Genomic DNA, 17,405 nt, shown 5'->3' with positions numbered 1-17,405 from the left:
TACTTCAGAATGAATCTGAAAATTATTATCGATTAATTAATGTTTAATTTTAAATGCATCAAACTTTAAGTAAACAGAATCATTTGAAATAATTGGTCAAAAAATGTTAAGCCTAGCCTCATTAGCGTGGTAGAAAAAACAGAAACCTTAATTATTTGGCAGTGGGGAAATGAGATTTTTTGGTGGGAAAGTTAGTTTTTAATTAATAATTGAAATTCTAAAAAAAAAAATTCAAAAAAGGGACCCCAGGTGCACATTCCCGACTTCCAAGCTTTACATGTACCAAATTTTTTAGCTGTAGGTCAAACGGTGTAGCCTGTAGAGTGCCAACACACACACACACACACACACATTGAGCTTCATTATAAGTATAGATTTGTAAGGTTAGAATTTCATAATTGGTTTTTCATTTACAAGTTTCAGAAGACGCACTAAATATATTTATCTAGCAATTATTTTCAAAAATGTATAATATAGGCTGATTTTATCCAGAGAAAATCGTTAACATGTATAATGAGAAGATGAACTTTTTATGTATTATTCATTGGTACTTTTAAGCTGAGAAACATTCTCTAAAATCTCGCTTGTCACAAAATATTCACACACTAACCTTATATTTGGCAATTTTGAAACCTATATCAAAATTCCATTAATTTTTCATCCAAATTATTATTTTTTTTGTGTGTGTGTGACACAAATTTAAATTCATATGTAAGCTAAAAATTTTTGTATTAAAATTCCTCTGCTGCAAAACAGCACTTAAAAAAATATATCTTACAAACATATAGTGGTAATGTGTTGCATTTCAACAATCAACTGCTTTTTATAAATACAAGTTATTTAAATAAAACATTCTGTATATTAACTATATACTCCGAGTGTGCTTTCTTTTATATATAACTTCTCTTAAAAGTCAAGAAACAAAATGAAAATTTATGCAAATAATTACAGATTCACCATCTCGCACACACCAAGTTACTTCGGAAAACCCTTTAATGGATATCCAGTTTAAAAAAAAATAAATATTCATGTCAAATGAATGAACAACATAAAAGGATATTTGACATTGGAACCTCTCAACATATACTTTTCCTACCCATAAACAGATGACAAAAATGGACTTTTGATTTCAAAAATCATTTTAATGAGTGCATTTAAGCTGATATTTTGAAGCATTAATATTTTATCCAGTAACATTAATCTTTATACAAAATATCCACAAAAACGTAATTTAAAAACAAATCATGGTATAACAGAATTTATTAATAAAACAAAATTGCTAAATGAAGTTAACATCAAAAAAGATTTCAATCATTATCCGGTGGGCTATCTAATATAGGCAGCCACAAAAAACAAAAACACAATATTTTTAAAATGAATTTATTGCAATGAGCAAGCTTGAATATTATGAAATAAAATCATCTGAGCTTGCAAAACTTCAAAAGAAATATATATATATGAAAACACTTTTAAAAAGTAAATTATTTTCTTGTGGTTATGATTGAAACAATATTTAAACAAGTTACAAACAAATAAGTATGTACACACATTTAATTGAGTGGTAACATAAGGCATAACTTGCAGTTTTATGTTCTGTATATAAATTAAATCTTTTTAATGAATATTTTTGTGGCAAAGTTTAATAATTATTTCTTAGGAATATTTTGCTTTACACTTTTGTTTCACTCCCGATAGTGCCTACTATGTTGATCATTCTGTTAATGAAGAAATGTAAAAAAAAAAACAAGTTCATCTTGAGACTGCCAACAAATTGGACATTTAAGTATGAAATTATTCATCAAAATTCTGAGATAAAAGAAAATTAGCAGCAAGGTTTTCATTTTTGTCACAGGCAAAATAAGCTTGAATAACCAAGTATTCTGGAAAGCCCAAAGCCTTTAACTGAAAAAGAAAAATATTAATATTAAAAAATAATTAGATAGCAACATAATTTAAAAGACTGATCAAATTGTAAAAAAGTACAAATTTAGAAATTCTTAAACAATGATCATAAAAGAAATGTTATTGAACATAACTTGATGCAAGATTTATTTTTTTAATGAAAAAATTGTTAAAAAACTTTATTATATATAAACCAGAAACCACAAGTGTTAATTACACTACAACAATGCAGAATTCAGTAAAAAGTAATCCATACGATGGTTAAATCTGAAATCAAAAACATTTAATGATACAAAATTGAACTATTTTCCAGTTATTTACAACCTGAAATTGGCTTTGTTAATATTCATAACATATACTCAAAAAATATTCAAAATTCACTTTAAAAAACTAATGTTTTAGACACCACAGAAAATAAATCAATTAAAATACTAGTTACTTTGCAGTGATTTATTAAAATACTAGCCGCCTTTGGCGACCAGCCGGTTCGCCAATCTTAATGTTCGTTAAAATTTTAATAATTAAATATTTTATACAATTTCTACTTTAATAGCTTCTTCATCAAAATATATTAAAACTTCAAATTTTGATTGTCATATAATTCATTCATAATATTATAAAGGCCTTCAGTCATAACGTAATATGTATCTGTCATTTTCTGTTAGCACCCGTAGAATTTATGCTTTAAATTAAAGTGGAAAGAATTAATCTTCAATTAATATAATAATATTTTTTACTGAAACAAAGCATTTTTTTATAATCTGATTACTGAAAATAGAGTCACTTAGCGCTTAAACTTTATGGGCACTAAAGAATATCTTTTTTAATTTATGTAATATCTCAAGAGTTTGTCAACAAAATTTTCTTAGATTCATTATGAGCAAATCGATTAATTAACAATGTTTAAATTTAAATGCATCAAACACTAAGAAAATAAAACGAATCGTTTAAAATAAATGGTTGAAAACAGGTTTTAAAAAAACTACTTAAAAAACGATGTACTTAAAACTATAAGCATATACAAAAAATATATAACTAACATAAATACAATTTACTTACAAAAGCATGCAACTAACTCAAAAATAATTTAAATCATCCATTGATAACGGTTGTCATGGCAACAATCAGAACAGAATGCGCATGCCTGAATTTTCTTCCCCAGTTACGTAACGGAAATACGTGACTTTTTTCTACGCCAGTTGGGGTAATGCTATGCGGATTAGAAATTTTTAATTTCCTTTATTCTGTTTTATTTTAATTCAAAAGTACTTCAGAATGAATCTGAAAGATCGATTCATTAACAATGTTTAATTTTAAATGCATCAAACATTAAGAAAATAAACAGAATCGATTGAAATAATCGGCCGAAAATTTTTAACCCTAGCCTCATTACTGTTGGGAGAAAAAAAAATTGAAGCCTTTCTCATTTGGCGGTGGGGAAAATGGAAGATTTTTTTGGCGGGACAGTTAGTTTTTAATTAATAATTAAAATTCTAATTAAAAATTCGAAAAAAGGAACCCCAGGTGCACATTCCCAACCTCCAAGGTATACATGTACCAAATTTGGTAGCTGTAGGTCAAACGATCTGGCCTGTAGAGTGCCAAAACACACACACACATTGAGCTTTATTATAAGTATAGATATAAATAACCATGATGAATAAATGGAATATCCTACAAATATCTCTAAAATGTACATTTAAAACTTTTTAAACAAATAACTTTTTAATAACAAATAGGTAGTTCAAGGCTTCAATGATTTTTGCATAATTTGTCATTTGTACAATTTATATGGTATTCCAAGATGCAATTTGTAAGTAACATAGAATACTTATGTTGATAAGTAATTGTCTTGCATTTTCCAAACCAAACATTCTCATCCAAATCCTGAAATATCCATAAAAATAATTCAAACTTACCCGCTCAATGGCTTCTCTGTCTTGAGGAGAAATTTGATCTGTAGCTTCACGTAAGGATTCCAAAGGAGCATTTGGTACATTACCAGCTGGTGTAGCTGGAGCAGTACCTCCACTAGCTGCATTCCTACCAGATGCAGGGGTACCACTTTGCCCACTACCTGGACTAGGTTCATTCAACATTCTAACAAACTCTTCTTGGTTTTGAGAAATAAGCAAAAGTAACTGAGGGTTGTTTTGTCCTATTTGCTGCAACACAGCATTTAGTAACTGGGGGTTCTGTTGTATCACCTGTCTCATCTGTTGGAATTGAGGCTGTGACCTTAAGAATGCTAATGGTTCAGCTTAAAAAGAATAATCAAAATTACTCAAAAAATAGTATTATCAATAAAAACAAAGTAAATGAAATTCTTGTTAGAATTTCTAACAATAAGCATAAATTTTACAATAACACAATATAAAATGATTGAATATGAAATCCTTGTTAGCTACAACCCTCCTACCATAATGGAAAGAATCTGCATTATCTCCTACCTCCAAAAAGTTCATATATTCCACATAAGAAAATGTAGACAAATATTTTGCCTAAAATGTAAATACTATTATATACTTTCATTTAAATACTAAAGCGTGCTTTCCATTCCTAGGAGAAATACTGCACAAAATTTCTTTTTGCTGTTTCCCATAAAATATTGTAATTTAGATGAGAGTGTCAAGAACAAATTATCATCCATTAAATTTAAGTAAAATATTAAGGTAATAAATATAACATAAGGTAAAAGAAAGTAAAATAAGTTCATATAGTAAGCATCTATTTTATGCACTTTTCCTTTAAAAAATATCTTTATCAAGAAAATAGCTGAGTAAAAGTATGCACTTCTACTAAATCATCTTTCAACAGCATGGGCAAAATAATAAAAATAAAAAACACAAAAATTGTAACCACTTTTTATAATCTACTAATATATTATGAATAGCAGTGTTAAAAGGACACTTATGTAGTGCAGCATATATATCCTTCTCTTGCATGAATTATATAACAGGGAAAGGTAGGGCACTGTGTTAAATTGTTTAGTTTCAGTTGTAATATCAAGCAAACCTTCTTAATATGGCCTTTGATCGCTTATGTACATATAACATATCAATAAAACTGAAAAGAGTAGCAAAGCAGAACCACGGCTTTCATATTTCCCGACACTAAGCCCTTCTCGAGTTTGTCACACAAATCTGGTAAACAAAAGTATTCCCTGCGTTTTCCCCGTACATTATAAATGCAAAATAAGAGGAAAGGTACATATGGCACTCAAGTGCTACTTATAATGGAATAACAATACTCTGTAGTTTTAATGAGTGGACAAAGCAAGGTTCTGTATTAAATGTGGATTTAAATACTATGCAGTTTTTAAAAACAGTAAATTTCTGCATTCAAATGTTTTTATGATATTCTTTGCAAATATAAAACACTGCTTTAAAAAAAACCTTCCTTTTTCAGTTTCAGCCTTTCCATTAGTAATCATATAACTTGCATTCATTATTCCAATATTCGTATTTTTTTATCTTGATTTTTGGGATCAGTAAGCTATAAAAAATAAATGTTTTAGTTGGTTTGATATGTTTCTTTTGACAATGTTTAACAAAAGTGAAGATTCTCATATCAGAAAGGCACCATTGGTTCATATGTCTGAACTTTTTACAGAAATGGCTAAAAAATATTAGCAATATAAGAGAGCTAATTTTAATCAGAATCAATTTATCCTAACAAGCATTTCTACTCTATCACTCATGGCAGATCCAGGAAAGGGTTTTTTCCCTCCCCTTCTCTCTTTTGATATCTATGTATTTCTTTATGTTATCAAAAACTTTTAGAGAGCTTTTGCAAACAAAATTTTCTACCAAGTAGAAAGAACAAAGCTTCAATGAAAATTCAGAAGCAGCAGCAATTTCCAGGAAATCAGCATGCCTAGCTGGATTATCTTTAAATATTCTATATATTTCTCTTAGAATAGTATCTACCTTAAATTCAGTAGATTTATTTTCATACTGGAATATGTACTCAATGGATTATTACCTTAAATTCAAAATTCAGTAGATTTATTTTCATACTGGAATGTGTACTCAATGGATTATGTGTAGTCTACAAATACCTAGATCTAAAACTTTATAGTCATTTTCATACAGAAGTTCTTCTTTGAGACATTTTACATTTGGCACATCTATACTAATTTGTAAAAGTAACAGTATGTTCGAAGTTGACGTGACTTCTTAAAAATTTCCAAACAATTCTTGAGCAGTGGCATACCTTAAAAATATTAAATTCCAATATTTTGTAGTGACTATTAGTTGATTCATACCAATATCTTGCAATAAGATCCTTTGGTATTTTTATGAAATACAGTTCAAGTTACAAGTTTGTTTTAAAATTTCTTAATGATTGTTGATAAAATGGAGCTAATCCATAACATATAATGCACAACATTTTTGTACAATTTATTTATTTTTTTTTATTTTTTATTTTTTACTATTTCACTATCTGTGAACATATTTCAAAATATTTCCAATGCATTAAAAAAACGTATGTGACGATTTTTAAAACCCATTAAAGTTCAGTTTCAAATGATTGTTCTAGAACTAAAATGTTCAAAATCAACTTGTTTTCCATCATCTTGACATTTTTGGACTCATCTTCAAGATACAAAGTTCAATATTCATTATGACTTTTTTGAACAGGCAAGCAATTTTGTAAATTTTCTTCTTTAGGCATGTCTAATAAGTGCTTTTTTTTCCACCATATTATTTAAGCTTATTTTCTTGCAAAGACAGCAATATACAGCAAATGGATTCTGCAGAATCCTCTATTCCCTTCAGCAAAAGTCAGATTTTTTATCCATCCAATCCCTATTAAATATGGATTTTGAGGCACACATTTTTTTTAAATCCTGAATCTTCTCTTAATAAGCTCATAATTTCTCAAATAATAAACTAAACATTCAATTAACTCAAGTATGAGGGACTAAACATCACCATGATGCTTCTGCAAATTCAATACTGCTATTCCCGCCAGAGAAACTTATTTTATTCTCTCGCACAGTAATAGCAATCTTGTGCATCCTCATTAGCCGAAATCGAAATTAGACTGATATATGCAGGGGAGAGAAAAGAAAGGAAAAAAAAAAAAAAAAAGGAAGTGCAAGTTTCCACAATTACACATTTGTTGCATTCTTGGTGTTATGCCTATAATCTTGCAATGTTCAGAGGTCGGCATTTTTAGATGAGAAAAAGGAATCTGGATATTTAAAAATCCTTGTATTTTTCTTTAGAAATTTTCAAACTTCCCTGAATTTGCCATGTTTTTTAGCAATTCTTTTAATTCTGTGTTTTTACAGTGCCGTGGCAACCCCAGTGTAATACAGATATTACTTGAATAATACATATAGATACACTGATGAAGGAAGAATCAAAGTTTATTGTAAGTAAACCTTAGATATTTTCTTTTCAAACAAATGGTAATCATCATATCTGAATCATTAATGTATCTGTATCTGTTTATACATATATTTTTAATTGAAGATTTGGAAATGCAGCAAGATTTCCATGCATTCCAGAAATTCATTTATTTGATTAATTAAATGAGTATTTAATAAATAATATCAAATTATCAATTATTTTATTTAGTGATAAAGTCCCCTATTTTTTTAGTAGTTATTCTAGTTTTTGCACTGAATAGTAGTGATAGATTTACTTGTGTATTATAAAGTAAAAAATCAGAAAGTGAGTTTTTATTTATATAATTTCCCATTTTCTACAGTTGTGATTTAGTAAAATGCATAAGCTACTTTAATGTTGAAAGTTAGTAAAATACATAATGTGTTTTTATTAACAGTATGTATAGTCCCCAGTTCTGGAATTTAAGAAATCTTTTTTACATCTGTTTTATACTGTTTGCATGTACATATCAATTCAGATAATTGACTTATTTGCATTAAGCATTTTTCTTTATATGTTCTAATGTCTGTTTTGGTGCAATTAGTTTATTCATGGAAATATGTTAGATCAAATTGTATACTTAAATTTATAGAATAACTTATAGAATTTATTATTATTTATGTGTTTGATTACTGAGAATCGTTTGCAATAATACATTCAGAAATAGTTTTCATTATTAGCTTTCCTTCGATTTATTGATATTGTGATTTATATTGTACTGCATGATTTGTTCATTAAGGAATCAGGATATTATGAATTACAATTTCAAAAAGAGAAAGTGACTTTGAATTTATCCTTTCTTTCAAGTATATAATGTTGCAACCTTTCCTTGTATTGTACTCGCTTTCATATATAAATTCAATAAAAATGAATGTCTTTCAAGTTCGTTCCATCTTAACATGTAATGTGACATGCAGGTCAGCTGAAGTGAATAAATCATCTTCACATACTTATATAAAAGTCAGAAGAAAGAAAGAAAAAATGTTATGTTTATAAAGAAACTAATAAGCAATTAGATTGTACTGTATGATTTAAAGCTAATTTATAAATTCATTAACTGACACAAAATTGACAAAAAAAATTAATTCCCTGCATTTTCATGAATCAAAATTAATTAAATGGAAATTTTAGAATTTCTTCATATACTCCAGAGAATTCTTTTCTCCATCCTGTGCTAGTTAAGTTACATTCATATTAACTGCAGTATTGAAATAACATGCAAAGAAACATTAAAATTTTTAATAATTACCTTCATTACCAGCTGGAACAGGAATAGTATTGCTAGATTGAATGTTTCCAACAGGAGGGGAATCAGCCTGAGGTTCATTTTCAGGAGGAAGAACACCCTGAGATAAAATAGATTTATGAGAAAAAAAAAATTATGTAACAAAACTAGGCATAATTCATATTATACTTATCATAAATTTGAAATAATAGGAAATTAATTATATACAAAGCAATCAATTTTTAATATGCACAATTGCAATTTATATTTAAAAAATGCAAATATACAATATGCAAAAACTGAAAATTGGAATTATCCCAAATAATTCTTTCTCTTCTCTAGGAAATAAAATAAAAAACTGCAGATATTCTAATATTTTATGATGTTCATTAAAATAGGTATTATACAATATGCACAAAATATGTTTTTATATAAAAAAGAAAAATGATACCATGAACACTAAACCAAAAAAAAAAAAGCATATTAAAAGACATATGTACAAAAAAAAATGTACTTACAGTAATTAAATATTCAACAGCTCTATCTGGGTTATTAAAACTAGCTCGTAATGCTCGCTCTACATCATCTCTTTCATAGCCCATTTCAACAATCTGTGACACCATTTTTTCATAATCTTCTCCTAGAACTAATGTGGACTCAGCAGCAGATATATCAAGGTTTTCAACATTTACAGATGTTACACTGAAATATTTGTAAGAAATTTTCATTAAAAAATATTCAGTCCATAGAAAATAAAAACACAAGCAGTTCAAGATGTTAAATTGAAGATTTATTTATTTAAAATAATACCAATAAAATATTTCATGAGAATTTTAAAGATATCTGAGGCAATAGCAATTATAAACTTTTAATTCTTTATGCTTTTACTAAATATTAAGTATTCTTTATATTTTATTATGTAAAAATTACTTCAATGCAACTTTCAATAGTATAATGCCTTATTATCTCCAAAATGTAATAAAAGGTTAGTCAAATTTAAAAAATTAGTTTAGATATCTGGCCATGCATCTTTTAATATGCATATACACAGATATTATGTTCTATATTTGAAAAATGTTAAATTTATAAAACTCTCCCTCCCTTTCCCTCATTTAAAAAAAAAATAATTAGAAATTGAAATTACAGGAATCAAATTAGTATAAACACAAATTGACTCAGAAATTTCCAGAAACAATTTAACATTGCTAATAAGAATAAAGTATCAAAGCTTTAAGTAAACATGGTAAAATAGTAATAGCCTGAAAAATTTGAAATTGAACAAGGAAAGAAAAAAATCTAGAAAGAAAGAGCTGCTTCCTACTGAAAGGAAGAAAATATCATTTGATATTCAAAGTACAAGAGGTGTGCCCTTATACCAGTTATACAATATGATGATTACAATATGATGCTATACAACTGATGTGAAAATTCATTCACAGTTGAATGCAAGAGAATTTGAATGAATGCTTAGGCTTATACTATGAAACTATTGGCAAAGAATGACAAAATATTATGCAATTAAAGTACTGTTTTTCAATGTCCAACGATGAAGGAACATTATTCAATAGTATATTTGTTCCCATATGGATAAGAAACAGTTCTATACCCAACACTAGTTGTCAGATTACTGATGAAAGAAACTCTTAATGCAAGTGATATTCTTTGCTATTACCATCAACTAAAATTGAATAGTTCTAGTAAAGAATATTTTAATAAGAAACAAAACAAAAAAATTATTTAACTTGTATAAATTTTGCTTCTTAACTAAGTTAAAAACACCAAACTTATTATATTAAATGCTAATTATGTAAAATAGAACTTATATTTAAAAAGAAGCATAAAAAAACATGAAGTTTGTTTTTCTTACCATAAAGGTTTAAAATGTTGGTGAATTAAATGGTACAAACCATTTACATTAGCCACATCAGTTAAAAATTTACTTATCTGCTTAAGTACATATTCTCTAAATAAAAACTACTTTAAATTATAATTCAAAAAATTAACAACCTGCTGTCTTCAGCTGGTTTTTCTGATTTCGGCTTAGCTTCAGTTTCACCAGTTGAAGTACTTGATTTTGCATCAGCAGGAGTTTCTGAAGATTCTTTTGTTGTTTCTGGTTTGGAAGGGGTTTGATTTGCTGCTTTAGCTGTACCCTGAGTAGCAGAAGAACCCTCGGAACTTTCTTCTTGAGAGGCTTGGGGCTTTAAAATTGAAAAAGATCTTTTAAAAATTCTCTTTCAAATTTAACTTATAACATTATATGCTGATAATAATGAAAACTGAAATATATTATTTAAATGAAAAATAAATTTACAGTACAAAATATCAATAGTTAAAATCAAATATTTTAAGTTCTAGAACAAGATTGAGTATTTATCAAAACATATTAATTAAGTTACCTTTGTAACCATAATAACTACAAATTTCTTCTCATCAATATCATATTCACCAATTTTCTGGTCATCACTCAGAATTTTTCCTGCATAAATATAAAATTTAACTATATAAAATAAATAAATTTTTCAAAAATACAATGGATTGTAAAGAAGGCAGTGAAATATCTATATTAAATAAAATAAAAACCAACTCCAGTTACAGTTCACTGAAGCTCTATAACTAAAAAGGAGAATGATGCATCATACCAATGATATTCAAACATGTAAATACATGAATCGCACCATAATGCAACACAATTTATCTCATGAACTTCTACTATTCGGTCAGAATAAAGAAAAAATATCAATAACCAATGCAATACATATGTCAGAACATAAAAGACAAACTAATATCAAGAAATTTACCTCAATAATCTAATAACATTTAATTAACAGCTTTCATATCAAAACGATTAAAATATGGGGATCAGAATATATAAATACAATACAAGAAAAAATAGAGGTTTAAATAAATTGACATCATAAGTTATCACATCTTAAATGGTGCAAATGCATACTCTTGAAACAGTCTATTTGCTATCTAGATATGGAACAAAATGCCAAACTGATGGGATCATTAGTTATTTAGTAAAATAATGAAGTGATTCTTTTTTAATCTTAAAAAATTGCTGGATAAATTTTAAAATTAAAGCACTTTATTTATATTAAGCAACTGGGATTTTAATTTTGCAACTTACCTGCATAAATAAGCTTTTGACAATTAGCAGGGAATTCATTACCCTTATGAGCTTCTATTTTCTCCTTAAATGACCTAACCTAAAATATATTTATGCATACACAGAATTTACTAAATCATATAGCATTATAATGTATATACATATGTAAAAAAATTAATAAAAGTGTGGAACTATGGCTTCTAATAAACAATGGAATTGCATTAGTTCACAAGAACTTGTAATCCATATCAGGAATTACATACTTTTTTCTAAATTATAAATCTAAACATAGAGACCTGTTTTAAAACAAGCTTTTTCTTTTTAAAAAGCACTTCAAAAATAATAAATTTTTTTATTCAGTTTATCAAATAATTTTATAATTTGAAATATGAAATAATTCAATGCTACTAAACATTCAACTTTGAAGCCAAATATATAAGCAACATGGTTTTTCAACAAAGGTATTTTAAATGGTAAAAATAATTTTTTTAATGTTATTTTCTGTAAGGTGAGGTTCCAACAGTGACATGCAGCGAAGCAATTATGAGTATGCAAAAGCATTATTGGTATCAATAGAAAACATGAACATAAAGGGATTAAAATGAAAAAAAAAAAAAAAAAAAAAAAAAATAATAGAAATATTTTTTTCCAAATTCACAGAAGTGAAAGTTACATACATTCAAATGTTTAATAAGTAACAAGTGTTAGTATTGATATTACTATAAGAATTCAATGCTAAAACAATATAATATTTAATTTTTTGGTTAAAAGTCATTTCAATGCACTTCTCCATATAATAAAGCCAAAAAATAAGATGACTGCTAAGGTAAAATATGCAATGAAGCAGACATGCTTAAAGGGAAAATATTTAAAATCTACACAACTTTCAGTTTCACTAAAGAATTTAAAGATACTTGTATATCACACACATGCCATCGGCCAACAGACAATAACAGAGCATAATACCTTTGTTAGTATTTTTTAGGGCAATTAATTCTTGGTTGCAATAGACATGACATTTATAATGATTAATTATGAGCATGCAATTAATAAACAACTACCAATTTCCATTTTAAAAAAATTTTTAGCTTTTATTAGTAGCTCAACTTTCCAACGTCTTCTTGAATCTTTATCAAGATTCCTTTCAATTCTGATAGGAGGGAGAAAAAAAAAAAAAAAAAAAAAAATTCAATCTTGTTATAGTAGTCTTTGTGTAATGAAAATTATAGCAGAGCTTGCAAGAAGGCATCTGATAGAAACTGTTAGAAAAACCCAACATGAGTTCCCTAGTTAAAGGAATTTAAAATTTTTGCAAAAGCATTAAAAGCTAGGAACTTTTTTTAAACAAAAATTGTGTTTATGATACCTACATCATATCAAATAGAAACAAGGCAAAAAAAAAAAAAAAACTATGGCCTTATCAATTGTGCAAACAGGAACCTAGTTTTTCATTCCATTACTGAAAGCAAGGAGTTGAAGAGACAGGCAAGAAAAAAAAAAGAAAGAGCATCAGCCCCTAGTGGCATTATCCTTAATATTATCAATTTTTTTAAAAAAATTCATTAGCCTTTATCTTGGAAATTAATAGAAAACTAAAATATCAAAAGAACAAAATTACTCAGGAAAAAGACGGAAAATTGTGAAAAAAATTTTCATTGAAGATTTTACATTCAAATAAATAATTTTCCAAAATTCCAGAGCAGATTATTATTACTTTTTTTTCACATAAATTTAAAAATTCATGAACAAGTAAAAAAGAAAATCTTTTCAAAACTCATCTTAAAAATGTTAAAATATATTCTTTAAAAATTAAATTAACATTTTAATTTATTTTTTAAATTTAATAGTTATATTAATTTTTTTAAATTTTCAATTCCTTTAAAACTTATGTAGCAAGTGCTAATAATTTCTAAGTAGAATTACTATATTTGCTTATATGGGGTGCCATATTAGTGAAACTCAAAACAAAAAGTATATAAAAGTAGATTTCAATCAATATCTTCCAAGAATGCAGAACTTCTAGAATGAAATACTCATTTTGAATACATATTAGTAACATAAGATAAGTAATAATATAACTTTGAAACTAGCAGCAAGTTTCATGCTGCTCCAGACATGAAATTATACATCTTCATTCAAATATAAGTTTATACAATTTAAATCTTCTGAAAAGAATTTATGGATTGCAATCAGATTGTTTATTATTTCAATACATGATTATCATGATGAATAAATGGTAACTTTCACATTTAAGACATAGAATAGAAAAAAAAAAAAAGTGAGAAACAAAAATAATCTTACAACAAATCCAACAAATTTTATTTTGAATCATTGAAATTTAAACAGACCTAAGCAACGAGCATTTTTCAAAAGCAGACTGTTTTGGAAAAAAGTGCACAGTTGGAATATCATATTTTCACAAATAAAAGCTAATTAATGTCTAAATCAAGAGTACATTTGTTATTCAAAAATTTACCCAAAATTCAATATTTGTATAAAAGTTGAATACAAGTTTTACAAAAAAAAAAAAAAATCTTATGATTATAAAAAAAAATATATTGCCATATGCATAAAATTACAGCCTGGCAAGTAAAATGGGAATTTACTTGCCAATTGTAATTGCTGATGTAAACAGCAGAAATCAAAGGCAATATTTTAACTCTGATAACTATCAGAAGTACACATATTTTTTCCTCCACTCCTTTCCTATCTTATAAACAATACACTATATCTGTGCTAATCCTATTTTCAGTTCCATTTTATTTTTTTGTTTTAATTATGAGTAAGAAACAAAACTCTTATACTGCAAATTTCAAACTACAATTGATTATGAATGCAGAAACTTTTAACATCATGGCTGCTCAACATTGCTCATTAAAAGAAGAGAAGTTTGAGAGACCTTTTTTTTTTAGATGATGAAAAAATATAGCAGCATAATAAACAATTTTTTAAAAAAAAATGAGTCATTTTCACAAAAAAAAAAAAAAAAAAAAAAAAAATATTTTTAGAAAACAAATAATTTTATTAAAAAAATTTTTTTAATCTAAAAAAACATAAGAAATAGAAATATAATAGGTTATATTTTAAAATTTTTAGCTTGTGCCAGGCTAATCAAAATATATTTAAGATTTTAGCAAGATTAATAGATTCATACATAAAAAAGCTCCTTAACATAGCCTTAGAAAAAGTTCAAAAAATTACCAGTTTATACACAAAAGTAAAAAGTACTCAAAAATAAAGGCTGACAATATAATAAAATTTAGAAACCACTGATCTAGTGTGCAAAATATATTAAAAAGTCTATAAAATTAGGAAAATTTTACTTCAATATTTCTCAAAAACAAAATGTTGGCTGTTGCTTTCCTTCACTCAGTTTTAACCCCCCCCCCAAAAAAAAACATCTGTACTGGTACAAATTGTATTATTTCAAAAAAAAAAAAAAAAAAACAATATCAAAAAATATATAAGAAAAATAGAAGCAATGAGAAACAATATAATTTACTCATAACACTTAAAAACAAAATTAAATTTTAAAAATGAATAAAAAGTTAATTCAAAACTTAAAAATGATTTTTTTTTAAATTTTTTTTTAGGTGTAAAAACAAAGACAGTGCATACTTTTACCACTGAATCATTTATGTCGAAATGCAATTGCAATACAAGCAGTTAGAAAAACATAAACAGAATGCTTGAGTTAAAACACATCAGAATTAAAAAATTTTTAAGTTTATTAAAAATTATGCAACACTATGTAATTAATAGAGTGCATTTTCTAAAGAATGGTGAAAAAAAATAAGTATAAAATTAAATTCAATAATATTTACATTCAACTTTTTTTTTTGAAATACAATGTTAATGCAATTTCTCTTTAAAAATTTACTATACACATATATATTATAATTCATTTCAAGAATTATAAATACTTATTTTTAAGAGCTTCTAAAATCATAATCATGTCTTCATAATTCATTATAGTGCCCATCAATTAAAATATGCTTTTGTGTATGTACACAACTTAAAGAAAATAGTAATGGTAGAATATAGTAATATTATTAAAGTCTGTATTATAATACCCTAAGTAAATGAACTGTTCATGCAAAATATTAGCTTTGTCACTATAACTTTACACATATTATAGCTGTTTTATTTCAATCAATTCAAAGTTTTTTTTATAAGCTAATTTAGAATTTGTGGATTTGTATTTAATTAGCTCTTAGAAATTATTCTGTAGTTTTAATATATGCTTTACCCTTGTTTATTACACTCAACATTAAAATGTTTCAACTAAATTTTCAGACACTTTTTATTACTGATAACTTGATAGCAAAACTCTTCAGAAGTTTTGTTGCATCAACTAACTGTATAAAAATGTTACAATGTTAAATGTGTCTAATTTTATTTGTATCATTTATGATACTGCAGATGTATAGTTCATGTATCATTGGTAGATATATATATATTTAATTTTTCAAATGATTTAAATGGCTTATCTATAACTGAATCATGTAATAAAAAGTAAAAGCAAAACTGAGACCTAATAATGCAAATTATGCTGCAGCTTCCAGTTTCTTGAGCTAACTATATATGCACTGAAGTTCAATTTCCTCATTTGTCTCATATGAATCAAATTTCCTTTTCCTTCAAACATACCAGGTTTAATAAAGATTTGAAAGATTGATTTTTATTTAACTTTTTAAGCATTTTTAACATAAACATAAACCATAAGAAAGCAATTTATACAAATTAGTAAAAAAAAAAAAAAACTGAATGACAAAAAAAAATATTTCAGAACCATAATATCTAAGAATTTCTGATTCAAATATATCTACTATAGTGAATGCAGAAACTATATATACGAAACAATTCCAACAACTTTTGCTAAATTAATATTATCATTACAATTTGAGCTGAAATTCATATTTTATTGGCGAACATCTGTTTGAAATTCAGCAGAAATGAAATCGCAAACGACATACACAGCAACAACACAAGAATTGTTATATGCATTATTCAGACCAAACGACAGATAACCATAATGTAAAATATAACGAAACATTCCGTCGAATAATTGCAAAAAAAAAAAAAAAAAATGAAAATAATAATAATAAAGCACCAAAAAATTACTTTCACGTACATCCTTAAAGAAAATAACCTATAACTATTGCTGAGTCATTCTGAATTAAATAAAGTTGAATAATTTCAAGAGCATAAACAAAAATACACTTTACTGCAGTCTTAATAAGAAAATAGTTAGTATAAATAGTATAATATAACAATAAACACACTCTTTGCAATTATACACAATGTTTCGATTACGCAGACTTAACTCCTATTTTCGTAAACATATTTAAGCCTACATACCGACTCATCTTCTTCCACTTCAATTTTAAAAGTTTGCTGTTTTAAAGTTTTCAGTGTAATAAGCATCTTCTTTAAATTGTAATTTTCGATTACAAACTAGACAAACAAAAGTTTTCCAGGGAAGTCTAAAAAAAGAAAAAATTTCGAATCACAAAATATCAGCAGTAGCGTGTTGTCGGCATTGGATTCAAGTTGGCGTGACGTCAGGTTACTCATCTTCTTCTTTAAAATATTTTAAATTATGAATTTATCTGAGAAATATTATACATAATATATTTAAATGCAATAATAAAATTAGTTGATGTTAAATTACTTGTATGAAGTATAAATAAAATACGTTCACTAAAAATGATAATAACATTTAACAAAACAGTTTGTTTAATTTTATGGGCCTGTTTAGTTATTT

The 17,405-nt window shown here is 26.4% G+C and overlaps 1 protein-coding gene across 2 annotated transcripts; it reads right to left on the bottom strand.

Moving 5' to 3' along the window:
• Positions 1-1,200: 1,200 nt before the first annotated feature.
• LOC129976049 (UV excision repair protein RAD23 homolog A-like) lies at positions 1,201-17,200 on the bottom strand. 2 transcript variants are annotated; one of them, XM_056089398.1, is made up of 8 exons: positions 17,000-17,200; positions 11,660-11,738; positions 10,926-11,005; positions 10,534-10,727; positions 9,045-9,228; positions 8,551-8,647; positions 3,822-4,162; positions 1,203-1,902 (listed from the first exon to the last, which is right to left on the bottom strand). In XM_056089398.1, the coding sequence occupies exons 1-8, from the start codon at positions 17,063-17,065 to the stop codon at positions 1,792-1,794; spliced, it is 1,152 nt and encodes a 383-aa protein (XP_055945373.1). In that variant the 5' UTR covers positions 17,066-17,200; the 3' UTR covers positions 1,203-1,791. The 2 variants fall into 2 exon arrangements, with proteins under 2 accessions (XP_055945375.1, XP_055945373.1); XM_056089400.1 differs by lacking the exon at positions 11,660-11,738 and having other exon boundaries at positions 1,201-1,902; positions 17,000-17,137.
• Between the last annotated feature and the right edge of the window lie 205 nt (positions 17,201-17,405).

The sequence above is a fragment of the Argiope bruennichi genome, chromosome 7 (assembly GCF_947563725.1).
Source record: "Argiope bruennichi chromosome 7, qqArgBrue1.1, whole genome shotgun sequence".
Classification (NCBI taxonomy): Eukaryota; Metazoa; Arthropoda; class Arachnida; order Araneae; family Araneidae; genus Argiope; species Argiope bruennichi.
This window is presented reverse-complemented; position numbering and strand designations above follow the sequence as displayed.

Excerpts from the sequence above, each read along its gene's own strand:
- LOC129976049 (XM_056089398.1), bottom strand. The coding sequence starts at position 17,065 with ATGCTTATTACACTGAAAACTTTAAAACAGCAAACTTTTAAAATTGAA. Across the intron at positions 11,739-16,999 it reads AAGTGGAAGAAGATGAGTCG|GTTAGGTCATTTAAGGAGAA; the intron begins GTATGTAGGCTT and ends AATATATTTTAG. Across the intron at positions 1,903-3,821 it reads ACAGAGAAGCCATTGAGCGG|TTAAAGGCTTTGGGCTTTCC; the intron begins GTAAGTTTGAAT and ends TTTCTTTTTCAG.